Here is a 13,498-nt window from a genome sequence, read left to right on the forward strand (position 1 = left end):
TTACATCCACTTTTTGGGTGAGAATGATTCCAGACTTTCATACTGAAGACGAAAAGGAAGGAAATAATTGCCCAGCGTCTCCTTATTTCTTCTAAGAACTTTATTGTGGCCTTTATTTTCTTTAATATTTAAATGTCTCAACTCACTCAAGCTTCCCAAGCAAACATTTCCATTATTTCTAAGAGGAGTTGGTAAGCACTTGTGGTTTGTCTTTAGTGTGTTATCATTTTTGACAGCTTTGCATAGCCTACGTAGGCCAACAGGGGTCTGTCTAATATTGTTGCTGGGCACATTTTCCTTGCTGAGATGAAAACTAAAAAAAGATATTTTTGAAGCAGTAAGAAGGAATTAATATCCTTTCTCACTATTCTATTCCTTGCTGACTTTATATTCAGTGAAAAAAGGAAAAAAGTGTTACCCATTATTCCCTTGTACATAGCAAGGCTAACACATGTAAAGCAATAACTCATTTTCTATTGCCATGTTTAGCATATGTCTCCTGTTGGCTCAGCAAGGCCTTTAGGCCGGTCCCTTGAGCCGGCCATCATTGGCAACTCTTAGCCCCTCGGCCTCAAAACCAAATAGCTTTGAATCATGTTGAGCTGTGATGCTAATTTTCATACTGATGCATTATGGGAATAAATGTATCTGACATACTGTGTCAATGGCACTGTCTCTTTGTGTCTCTTGTTTTTTGTTAGCTGCACTCCTACAGATGGTATTCCATTGAAAATGTTCCCGTCCTATGGAAAAAAGGAAAAAAAAAAAAACAAACATGCACAGCACCAAACCTCTAGGTGCAGAAGGCTGTTAACGGTTGCTGATGATAGTAGGCAAACATTAACATAATAATTAGTGTCTTGTAATTGTTTCATTAAAACCAGTTGTTCCATTTCTCCTCGTGTTTTCCCAGAAGAGAAGCTGAATTTGGACGACAGCCAGTGGGAGGACATCCACGTTGTCACCGGAGCACTGAAGATGTTTTTCCGGGAGCTGCCTGAGCCGCTCTTCCCTTACAGCTTCTTTGAGCGGTTTGTGGAGGCGATCAGTAAGTACCTTACAGACAGGAGCAGTTGGTGCAGTAACCTGGCGGTGTGGAATTACTATTAAGTAAATAATAAGAATGGCGCTAATAGCAATCATGGAGATGATAATATCCCCAATGCTCCACAGCTTTCATTTTAGGTTTGGTGGTTTTGATGGCTTATTCTTATTTCTGCAATATTATCTAAGTATTTTTAAAAATTAAGAAGAAAAAGAAGAAGGCATCCTGTTTAGGGTGGCCAATTTTCAGCTAAGCCTCCTCAAATGAAAATAGCTTCTCATGCAATCTGCTTTACAGGGGCCACCTTCCGCCTCCCTAGCCCCTACCCTTATACCTTCAGAATCACAGTGACTATAACTGAGTTCAAGGGGATTTTGAAAAAGAATCAAAGTGAATTAAATATTACATTTCATTAAAGAGGTGTTAAATCATCAGCTGAGGCATCACCTTCTCAAGGCTTGCTCACCCTACACCCACCAACACTAGTAAGGAGTTGGCTACAATTTGCTTACAAACAGTGTGAATATTAAATTAAGTAATGGAAAGTTTCTTCTGTTAAGCTGGTGGCTTTATGGGAGGTTGAGTTGTATCACTTACTAGCCAATAGTCATTGTATACTCCCTGAAACTTCCTTTCTATTGTTTTCTCATTCATAACACACGCACATGCGCGCACGCACACACACGTAAAAACGAATGAATGAATGAATGAAAATCTTTCCAAATGCAAGGAAACTTCTGCTATTGATTCTCGGACCAGCAACGATTAGTACATCTCTAAATTTAACATCTTAGGGTGTACTTACTATGATTGTGACAGCTTGGAAAAAGTTTCCTGGCAAGCAAGCTGATTCAAGGAGGAAAAAGAAAGAAGAAAGAAAGGTAAAATTAAAAAGCTTGCAAGCCTGGCAGGAGCTTAATTAAAGTCCAAATGAGAATAATCTCCAAGAAAAAAAAATGCTCTACTTAGGAGGTCTGATCTTGGATGGCTGTGTGTACAGTGTTCCCATTAGGGGGAGTGGGATATGGGGAGCCTGTTGGAAACAGCCCCTCAATATGCCCTTTTATTCTGTTTTTCATTTCACAAAAGTCTTCACGCTTGTTTAAAGCTCTGGCAAAATGATATCAAGAGGAATAAAGCAGAGCTTATTCTCCCAAGGTCTTTCTCTTGCTGCCTGCTCACAATTTCAGATGTTGTTGTTGTTGAATAGAGTAGCAGTGCTTTAAATATGGGTTGTTTTTTTTTTTTTTTTTTTTTTTGCGGTATGCGGGCCTCTCACTGCTGTGGCCTCTCCCGCTGCGGAGCACAGGCTCCGGACGCGCAGGCCCAGCGGCCATGGCTCACGGGCCCAGCCGCTCCGCGGCATATGGGATCCTCCCAGACCGGGGCACGAACCTGTATCCCCTGCATCGGCAGGCGGACTCTTAACCACTGCGCCACCAGGGAGGCCCTAAATATGGGTTTTGAAGGGAGGCTGGAGCTCATATCCCCTGTCAGAGTTTTTATTTCATGAGCCCTCTGCTTCTCAAGAAGAACAGTATTTTATAGTTCCCAGGCTCTCTTAACTTCTTTTTAAAAGGAGGAATAAAGAAAAAATAAACAAGCATGAATTTCCATAACAGTTTATTCTGATATTCCATCTTGGAACACTCAAGCATGGAAGATCACTCATAATGCGAAGACAGTGTTCCGGTAAGACATTGGGGGATTTTGCATTTGGGTACATATTTCTGATTATGTATATTTAAAGAAGTCATACAGATTTCACACCGTGGTCGCCATACTTTTAAGTGAGAATTGTCTCATTTGGAAATATACTTGTGCATGTGCTGATTTGAGGGCTATCATGTAGGATACCCATCATTTAAGCTTCCTTTAGTTAACCTGATTCTGAAGATATTAGGCAAGCCATTCCCTTAGTCTAAGAGATGTGGGAAGCAGGCCCTCAAACCCATGTGAGGTTGTGTCCTTTGAATTTCCATAAAGAGGAGGCCCATCTCTGGACTGTCCTAGACTTGCCTCCAAACTGGACAGAATTTCAGAAGTATGGGCATGGTCAAAACTTAACAAAGCAGAACTGAGGTAGGCAGCATGCTGTTGTGACTGATGGCTGTTGAGAGGACTTTTTCCAACACCTGTCAAATAGGCTATGGAGAAAATGCATGAGAGAGTGCTTTAGAAAGTCCTTTAAAGATGTAAGATACTGAACAATTGCTGACGGTGTTTCTCCAGATGAGCTTTGTTTGAGAAAGTAATCTAGAAGCAAAGAGATGGGAGTTTTTCCCTCATTGCTCAAGGCAAGGAGAATCACTCTCAGCAAGCTTGCCTTACCTAACTCATGTAGTACTTAGTATTTTTAATATGTCAGATGGAGGGACTAACCAAGAGGCTAATATGGCTGAGAAATATGATGTTGGAAAGGGACATATGTTTGCTAATCCATGCATTTTTGACATAACCTTGACATTAGTTCTTGAATTCTCAAGTCAGCTTGAGGTTGTAGTTCATGCTTAAATATCCTTAAGTAATGGCAGAATGGCCACATAGTTCCTTGGAAATGGTAAAACCACACCAGAGGAGGCACTTTTACTCCACGGTGCACTAACTGAGTAAAAAAGTGTTTCCAAAATATAAGGACATCCATATCCAGTCCCAGAGAAGTGCTGGGCTTTATCATAGCTCTCACTGCCTCTTGTAAAATCTATACCATGAGAAGCTTAACAGACCTGCCCGTGAATTCTTCACTCTTTATGAAAAGGAACCAGCCAGGTGAGGTCTTTCTGCAGGGGAGATGTCCATATAGGCTGGCTCTAGGCTTCTTTGACCATCTTCATCCATCACTTCTTTGCTCTGTACCTGTGGAAGGTTGACCCTAGCCAGCTGTATCACAGAGGTGCTCTTGGGGGCTGGCTTCCTGCTGCTACAGTCAGTGGAAGTCTCTGGTGATGGATGGCAGAGGGAGGGGGAAGGAAAAGACCAACCAGTTTTTTAGTTTATCCTCCACCCCCTCTCCCTTGCCCACCCATCTGCCTCAGATAACTTCTCTACCTGAGGATCCATGTCCTCCATGTCTTCAACCCATTCTGGTTCCATCTTCCATCTGGTGATGTGGACCCTCCTCCCTTTGTCCCTCCAGCCTGGTAGTGGCTTCCTGCAGTGGCTGGTTTCTTGGTGACTTCGGGCTTCCTTATTTGGTTCTCAGCTTCTTCATCACATGGGTAACCAGTTCCCTGCATCAAAAGTATTCCCTCTGTTGGTGTAAATGCTTGAAGTGATGTCTGGTCTCTGGTTAGCCACTAGCAAAACTCCATGCGAGTCACTGTCATGGTTCATGTACCTATAACGTTATTTTCCTTTACTGTCTCACTACCCCCAAGCCCAGTTTGTGAAGGCCTAAGATTTCTCTTTGGCCCCAAATTGAGAGACCTTCTGTTACCCTTTCATGACAGAGTGAAAAGGTAAGTAGACCAAAAGGAATTTTACATCCAACTGGAACGCTTTGCTTCTGAAGAAGAACTGTTTTTTCATGTACAAGCAATTAATGATCATTTGTGCTATTTGAAATACTGTTAGTTTTTATTATACATTTGAAAGTCATCATTACATATTCCAAGAAGAGGGAACAGAAGGCATTTACTTTTTTAAGTAGTTTCTTTTTGGACCAAAAACAAGCATTAATATGATAAGAACCAACAATTGCCATAGTGATTCCCTGTCTGATAACACCCATTGGGGTAACAAAAACACTAGTGATTGTTTCATATTTCAGGATCCAAGTACTGCAGCTATTGATCTGAAATTCTATACTTGAGGTCAATGCAACTGGGTCACCTGCAGGTTATTTCATGGGGATTTAACCCACTGACTGCAAGGACTTAATTCCGTGGAAATGACTTGTGCTGAAGGCATGATTAATACTGTAAGTGTGAACTCAGTACAAAAACATGGCTTTAGAGTTTTATGATAGGTGATGCAATCTTGTGACTAAAAGCCTGCAGGGGGCCTGGACGTTTCCAGTACATCTAAATCCTATGAAATGTACTAAGTTTACCTCTATTCCCATCTCTTTTGTTCTGGTACCTCTACAGATCCAAAGAAAAGAGACAGCAAACAGTGTCTTTTCTATTTTACTATCTGCATTTTTCCAAAATTCCTGGGAAAGGGAAAGAGAGGAGGAAAACTTGTTGACACTTTTTATAATTATCTAATTTATTTCTGAAAATAACACAGGAGACACAGAAGAAATGGAAAAATCATGTGGAAAGTAATTTCTAGCTCATAAAGTTACTATGAGAATAATACAACATAACATTTTCTTTATATTAGGTGCTCAATAAATGATTTGAAAGAAATTTATTTTTCAGAGGAATAAAGTAAGTCACAAAATATTTCCCAAGTTCACATGGCTCAGAAGATTAGGTTTAGCATTAAGCTGCAGACTCTAAAACATAAATACTTTCCATCATCCTACATTGCATTTCTGGGACTGTTTATCTAAAAGAAATCTTGCTGGAAGAATAACTAACTAGCTGTTGCCAAATATCTGTCTGTTGCATCATCCTATATAAAACCTATGTATCCCATATCATTCTATATAAGATCGTGTCATTTCTGTCTTTTTTTTTTTAACCAAGGTTAGAATTAAATGATCAGAAATTTTAGTATTGGAGTTCTAGGTTAAAAATAAGTTAAAACTTTCCAAGAGTGAGCTATGTTTCAATATTTACTATTAGATATTAAAAGCATCAGTGCTTTAAATATTGCCCTCTTTGAGTACATTTTAACCCTCCACTGTATTATTTTTATAACCAATTGTTCACCCATCCCCTTTTGAAATTCCTTTAGATATATACAATGTTACTTTCCTATTTCATATGAGTACCTGTTTCAAGTTGAAGTGTTATTAATGTTCCTTTTTACAGTTCTTCACTTATCAAATTACAACATGCACCAAACCAGATTCTACAGAGGAGTTTATGATGGAAAGTGATGGATTAGGCCCTATCACTTCACATCCCCAGGCCTATTCATGAGAGGAAACCTCCTTCAACTATTTCAGTTTTCATCTCTTGTAGTAGCTACTTTCATAACTCTGGATAATATCTCTACTTCTTGACTTATCTACTATAGATAATACCTAATATGAAATATTAATTTATTCTATTTCACTTCCTCCAGCATTTGATACTCATATTATTATATGTGGATGTTGAATAATACACATAAACCTCTGTTTCTTGTTTCATTCAGCATTCTACAGTAACTCCTAACTTTCCTTTGTAAGGTAAGTATATTTTCCTTTCTACCCTTTCCTTTACCTCTCTTCCTTTCTTTCACAATCACTGGTTATTAACTCCTTTAAATTTTAATAGTTTGACCAATTAGAAAACTAATAAACAGCATTGATATTTGCATTACTGTGAGTTTGTAAGTCTTGTTCATTACCTGTCCAAGAGGTTTCACAAAGATTCCTTCTTTAGACTTCACTGTCACAATCCCTACACTTGTCAAAGAGTATTCCTCACCAAGTCCAATAGAATCTATTTTATTACACTCCAAAAATTGCTTCAACTCTTGGCCACATTTGGTTCCCTTTATAGTTGGATTGTGCTTTTCTTGTGCAGAGTTTTTATTTATTTTTTTCCTGGTGTCTGTAATTGCTTTTCTTTTTCTTTGCTTTTTTTTTCTTTTATAATGTCCTTACTCATTTCTGACACTATTGCACAGAGTCCCGATTTACCAGGATGGCTTCTTTCTAGAGGCTTCTGCCATTCTAATTCATATTGGAGTGGTGCTTCCAGGGCTGCTTCAGGGTGTTCAGATTTCTTTGTGTTTTCTGAATTAGAGGCACTCTTTCCTATAGGACATGTGTATTAGCTTCCTTTTGCAGCTGTAACAAATTACCTTGAACTCAGTGGCCTAAAATAACAGTGATTTATTACCACATATTTCTATAGGACAGAAGTCTGAAGCTTAGTCTCACTGAGCTAAAATCAGAGTGCCGGAAGGACTATATTCTGGAGGCTCTGCAGGAGAATCCACTTCCTTGCTTTTTCTAGCTTCTAGAGGTTGCCTGCATGCCTTAGCCAGTGGTCCCCTTCCACCCCCTTCACAGGCAGCAGTCACATGACATCACATCACTCTGACCTCTTCTGTAGTCAGTCTCCCTCTGACTTTCTCCTCAGTCCATTTTCCACTTTTGAGGACCTTTGTGATTACATTGGGCACCCCCTGGATCATCCAGGATACTTCCCCATCTCAAGGTCCTTAATTTAATCATATCTACAAAATCTCTTCTATCATGTAAAGTAACATATTCACAGGCTCTAGGAAGTAAAGTATGGACATCTTTATGGAGCCATTTTTTTTTTTTTGCCTACACCCTCTCTACACCCATGTCACAAATGTGCTTCATCCATCAATTTTCATCTTCCTATCTCAAATCTAAAGAATCATCAGAGTTGAGATAACAGTGAAACCATAGGTTGATTAGTAGATGAGCAGGAAATAAAGAGAAATGACCTTGTGAATTTCCTTACAAGATGTTTTATCTATTATTTGTGTGGGATAGGCTTAGAGATTTGTCTCAAGCCTGGGCCAAAGCTCATTTATTCAAGGACTATCTGATAATTTCACTTTGGTCACCTTCACCTCAGCTCTGTGCTGCTCTTGCTAGAGCATGATTTGGGGTTTGTTGATTTGTTGTATTCTAAATTTCCAAAGCTGCCTTTTGTGTATAAAAATAATTACTTTTCCTCCCATCCTTGAGCAGGGCCCCATCATGGGAATGCAATCAATGCTAACTCCAAGATCAAAACAACCTTGTGGGTCCAAGAGAAGTCCCCTTATCCTCATTTTCAGTTACTCTTAAGTAATATTATGCATATAATGTTTATTATATATCCTGTTTATTATGCATCATATTTGTTATATATCATGTTTATTTAATATATGTGCATATACACACATATATATATATATATGTATTTATGTATATAACACTTGGAGATTAGGCAAGCCAGCAACAAACTGAGACAGTAAAGATGCTTCATACAAGTCTTCAATTTAAAGGTTGTAGTCACACACTCATTTGAAGACAATATTTATGCCTACTTTTGCTACACACTGATCAGTTAAGCAGTGAAACAAATTGTGAGAAATGGTATCCATAAGTTGAATAAGCATCTTTAAAATCAAGGCACCAAAGGTAGAGCATACCCCATGCCTAGTCCTTAAATATAACTCATCCTACTATACATCTGACAGTCACACCATCCTCGTATAAAAATGATCTAAATTAGAGACATTGCCCTATGTCAGAAAGTATCTACTGCATGTCTTAATGGTTTTTTTCCTATGGCCATCATGCCATTTTACCTTTAAAGTATACTTTCAATAAGTAATTGGGGAAAAAAACTAGTCAAGTATATTGGCAAATATTTTCTTTACTCTTGACTTTATCTTGCCCTTTGGTCAAACTATTTCTGATGCATCATCAACTCCATGATGACAGTCTTTGGGAGAAAAGAAACAGAGCTTGCAAGACACTTGACTATGAATAGTTGCTAAACATGAAAGCATGATAGTGACAAATTACCTTAAGACCAGAGAAAGGAAAAAGCAGGGTTTAAAGGGTCACCACAGAGAAACCAGAGATATAAAAATAATGTAGTAGAAAAATATTCTCTACAGCACCATTTCAAGGAAATTTGAAATTAAAATAAAGGTAGATTTTACAAATACTCCCCTTTTACTACAGTTTCCACTGCAAGCTCACAGACTTGGCGGGGTTTTTGTTGTGGTTGCTTTTTAATCAATCAGTGTGTGTGTGTGTGTGTGTGTGTGTGTGTGTGTGTGTTTTAGCAAACTAGAAATTTTATGGCTGATGCCTAGCTTGTCTCTTAACTCATTCTAATTATATTCATAATTAAATTGTAAAAAAAAAATAGTTGACTAGAGCCAAATGGCTTGCACAGGTGTCTTTTTGTAGGAATGGTTTAGTGCTAGATAATAAACAACTGGACCTCCATCTACTTAATTTGGCTTAATGAAAAGTCCTTTATAAGTAAAACTAGAAGGTGATTCAGAACTAAAATTGGACCTTGATGCTGAAATTAACTGAGTGGTAACACATCAGCTCCATTAGAAAATGTGGTGCTTGTCTTTTTGCTTTTCCTTAAAACTTTCTTGCACTTCTTTCTTCCATATCCTTATGAGGTCAGTTTTCAAAGCAATAAACTTCAAGCTGAGCGATCAGCCAGTCAGCCTTCATGAGTCAGCTTCCTGAGCATCTCTTCCCACTGAAGAGAGATGCTTTTAAAAAATAAATAGCAAAATGCAGAATTTCTCCTCACTACCTCAGTGGAAAACAGTTATCGTGACCCTGTCCTCTAATGTAGATTTAGGTCACTGGTTTTCATCGGCTGTTATCAGGGTCACAGCATCAATAGATCCTAATGAAAATGAGGGTTTGTGGCCTTTGAGATGCCAGTCTCATTTCACATTCTCAGGTTAATACCAGTACTGCTTTGTGATCACCACAGAGAGACCTTCCAAAAAGTTTTCCGCCGACCCACTCCCAACTCTGATTCTGGCCACATTTCTGGGAGGATGACCTCTCCTACTTCCCCAGTAGGTTTCTTTTCTCTCACCCAGTCCAGCGTGGTTCTAATTATAAGGATAAGCTAATGATGCAACTGGCTTGCCGTTTCCTTTTGAGGAAAAGCCAAATTCTTTGTGAGGTCTTCAAAGCCCTTCATGTCTGGTTACCTGAAAGCTCTCTTGCCTGGACCATGTCCTTCAAGCCCGCTGATCTCCTGGCCTTTCCTTGAATACCCCAGGTATATGGAGGGTCTTTGTCTGCTCAACCCCTCTGCTACAGGTATGTCCCCATGTTGCCACTCACATGTTCACTTTTCAGTGAGGCCTACCTCATCAGAGAAGCTAACATTTCTACCTACGGGGCACACCACCACCTCCATTCAAATTCTGAGTCCACTATTTACTACCTTTAAGACCTTGAGCAAGTCCTCAACCTCTCTTCACCTCAATTTCTACATCTAGAGAAAGGATGTAAAAGTAGTATCTTCCCCATGGGGATTGCAGGGAGTTTAATGAAATGCTAATTATGACAAGGCACTTATTTACGGGTTTCTGGCATGTGACATTCAGTGAACGTCAGCTAGTAATATCAAATCAGTGTACAATCAGCCTATCCTTCAGGCCATGCTCTCAAATGACCTTCCTGTCCATTCCCACAATCTTTCCACTCCTCCAATAACGTGTCTCAAGTGACACATATGACCATCTTTATTCTGCTTTAATATTTGTTTCCAGAATTCCAGACAGCACCAAATATGTTTAAGATAATAATCCAGGATATTCTCTTGCTTTGAGATCCAGCAACTCCCACTTTTCTTTATCTCATGACATCTCTCCTTTGTTCTGTCAGCAGTTCCCAGGCCCAACTCCACCTGATTATTCCAAAGCCTGTCACTTCATTATAGAACATACATCTTAATCATAACTCAGAGGCTAACCATCTTCTCCAACCTGACGCTACCTTACTTCTACTGGATATTAGTAAATGTGACATTGATAGTGACACCAGAAAAGACAATTTCAAAGTAATGCCTTCTCCCAATTGGGAAATTAGCTTCCTTGCTGATGGTGTTCCTGTGTTTTCTGTTGTGAAGTTTATAGGCTCATTGGCAGAAGAGGAGTTTAGGGTGTGAAAGGGGGAGGCTAGACGCTAGCCTGTGCACATATTCATAACACTGTAGATCTTTCTCACAGAAAAAACATTCAAAGAGTTGTCAACTAAACCATATGCTACAAGAAGTCATTTCTCCTCATACACACGCATAGACACAGGGACACACACACACACACACACACACACTCACACACACTCACACACACTCATTCTCCAAAGCTGAAATGTTTCATTTTTTTTCTTTTCAGCTCTCACAACTTACGACATTCTAGCTTTAAAAGGTAGACTTATTTTGGAGAACTCCCTGGCGGTCCAGTGGTTAGGACTCCACGATTTCACTACCGAGAGCCCGGTTCAATCCCTGGTCAGGGAATTAAGATCCCACAAGCCACGCGGTACAGCCAAAAAGAAAAAAACTTTCACAATTATCTCAAGAGAACTTTCCTATTAATCTCCCTGAGCCATTTTTGAACCTTGATGTGGGGTGAGAACTGATCCCTTACCCTGTTTCCTCTTGCTTGCTCCCAGGCAGGCACATGCTCTCATCGACTCAGGCACCTGTCCTTACTCTAATTCTCCACCTCTCAGTTGATAACAGAGTTTTCTTCTAATAGCTTCTAGGGCTATCACAGCCTCCTTGAAATGCAGCATGTCTTCATCGGCTCACTCTTTATTGTTTTGGAGAGTTAAACTTTAGAAGTGATGTCTGCCAGAGTACTATACATCTCCTGGGGGAATTCTGCTCATGTTGGAACAGCTCCGTATACTTGCTGAGAATTGCCATGTGGTTTGGAGATTGGAGCCTTTCCCTAAGGATCGACTCACACATTTTCTACCTACACTTTGGGAAACAGAAACATGGAAAATGGATACCCTTTTATAGAAAGCAAGTAGCAGTGCTGGTTTTGTAAGTAAAAATATGCTTGAAAAAACAAAAGCAAACACATATTTTTTAAAAATCCATGCACGCTAGAAAAAAGTTGCACTGGATAATTATGAGTTTCCTTCTTTCATTGACTTATAGTTTTCTATTTAAATGCGCAGTCCCTTTTATTTCATGCAACACCTTCACTTTTCAGAAAATTGAAACTCTAAAAGGGTAAACGTCTAAGGCCCTGAGTCCATGATTACTGTCTAACCAATCAGCTCTTGGCCCCTTTCTCTTTTACTTCTCATTTGGAGCGTCCAGCAGGTGAAAGGTTGGCTCTTTCAGATCTCAAGTCCATTTGTCTGCCAAGTAACGGATGGGTAGACCCAGTTATTGCCGTCTGTCATGCTAGTTTAAAGGCTAATACTGTCCTTCCAATACATGAAATCAATGATCTTTTGAGCTTCTCCTCCAGGTTCCTAACTCTAAGCACCATGGTAAGATTGTTCTTTGACACCTTTTGTGTATTATTCTCTGACTATCTAATTGGCACCTAAGAAAGAACTATTACATCATTGAAATATTTTTTTGAAATTTCTACTCCTTTGTGCTTTGTTATGAAAATGTTTTAGGAAAAAATCATCCTGAGCAATATTAGACACAGAAAGACCTCTGAAACCCCTATCTATGATGCTAGGATCTGTAATGCTCAGGGCTTCTGAGAGCTGACCCCTAAATGAATATGTCTTAGCCAAGCAGAAGACCCAGAGTTCTCCACAAAGAGGAAAGACAGACCAACTAGAACATAACTAGAAGAATCACATTGGTCAATGTCAGAATCCAAACAGCATCTTTCTCTAACAGTTCCTTAATATTTGAAAAGACCTAAAACATAAGCTCCAACCTCTGTTTAGTATTCTCCTTTCTTTCTCTGTTCTTTCAATAATTCTCAAGAATTAAGATCACACTCTTCCAAGTGTGCCCCTCTAAAGTTTGGAAATTATCTTAGTCAGCTTGGGCTGCCATAACAAAATACCATAGGCTGGGTGACTTAAACAACAGAAATGTATTTCTCACAGTTCTGAATGCTGGAAGTCTGAGATCAGTGGGCCAGCATGGTTGGGTTCCAGTAAAGCTCACTCCCTGGTTTGTAGATGGCCACCTTCTCACTGTATACTTATGTGGTGGAGAGAGAGTAAGTTTGGTCTCTTCCTCTTCTTAGAAGGATGCTAATCCCATCATGAGGCCCCACCCTCATGACCTCACCAGCATCTAATGACCTCCCCCAAAGGCCCCACCTTCAAATACCATCACGTTGGAAGTTAGGGTTTCAACATAAGAATTTGGTTGGGCTGGGAGGAACAAAAACTTTCAGGCAATAACAGAAATCATCCTTGAATGAATATTTTAGTTGTACAACTTAACCAGTGTAGGATGAATTTTCTTCCCTTATTCTGGCAATATCTTTCTATTACTGCCACACACGATTTAATTAGCTCTTTATTAATATTATTTAATTATATTATGGGGGTCTAAAATTGAATTTAAACTTCCAGGTGTCACTTTTACCCATTTCTTTCTTGTATTAATTTTGTGTGTTTTTTAACCTACGTGCAGAAATATGCATGCAACCCATTGTGCTTTTTTCCTCATGATCCCAGGCTGTCAAAACAATAACATTGGCAGTGGAGTTTTGCTTTAAGTTTTAAGTTTTGCATAGTCAGAAGACTCATCTCACCTGAGTCACATAACAATTGGAACTGGGACCAAAATCCAAGTTTTTAACCATAAATCCTTCAGTCTCATCACTCACTCTTCCTCTCAGCGTTATGACATTTGCAAATCTGAACAATGTGTATTCCATACCCAC

The 13,498-nt window shown here is 39.3% G+C and overlaps 1 protein-coding gene across 1 annotated transcript in view; it reads left to right on the forward strand.

The window, feature by feature from the left end:
• Positions 1–13,498, forward strand: part of ARHGAP15 (Rho GTPase activating protein 15) — a 591,169-nt gene that overhangs the window by 461,015 nt on the left and 116,656 nt on the right. Inside the window, exon 11 of the mRNA XM_060106959.1 lies at positions 914–1,048. Coding sequence (XP_059962942.1) covers positions 914–1,048 — 135 coding nt within the window. The remainder of the gene's footprint in view (positions 1–913; positions 1,049–13,498) is intronic.

Source organism: Mesoplodon densirostris, chromosome 8, assembly GCF_025265405.1.
Source record: "Mesoplodon densirostris isolate mMesDen1 chromosome 8, mMesDen1 primary haplotype, whole genome shotgun sequence".
Lineage (NCBI taxonomy): Eukaryota > Metazoa > Chordata > Mammalia > Artiodactyla > Ziphiidae > Mesoplodon > Mesoplodon densirostris.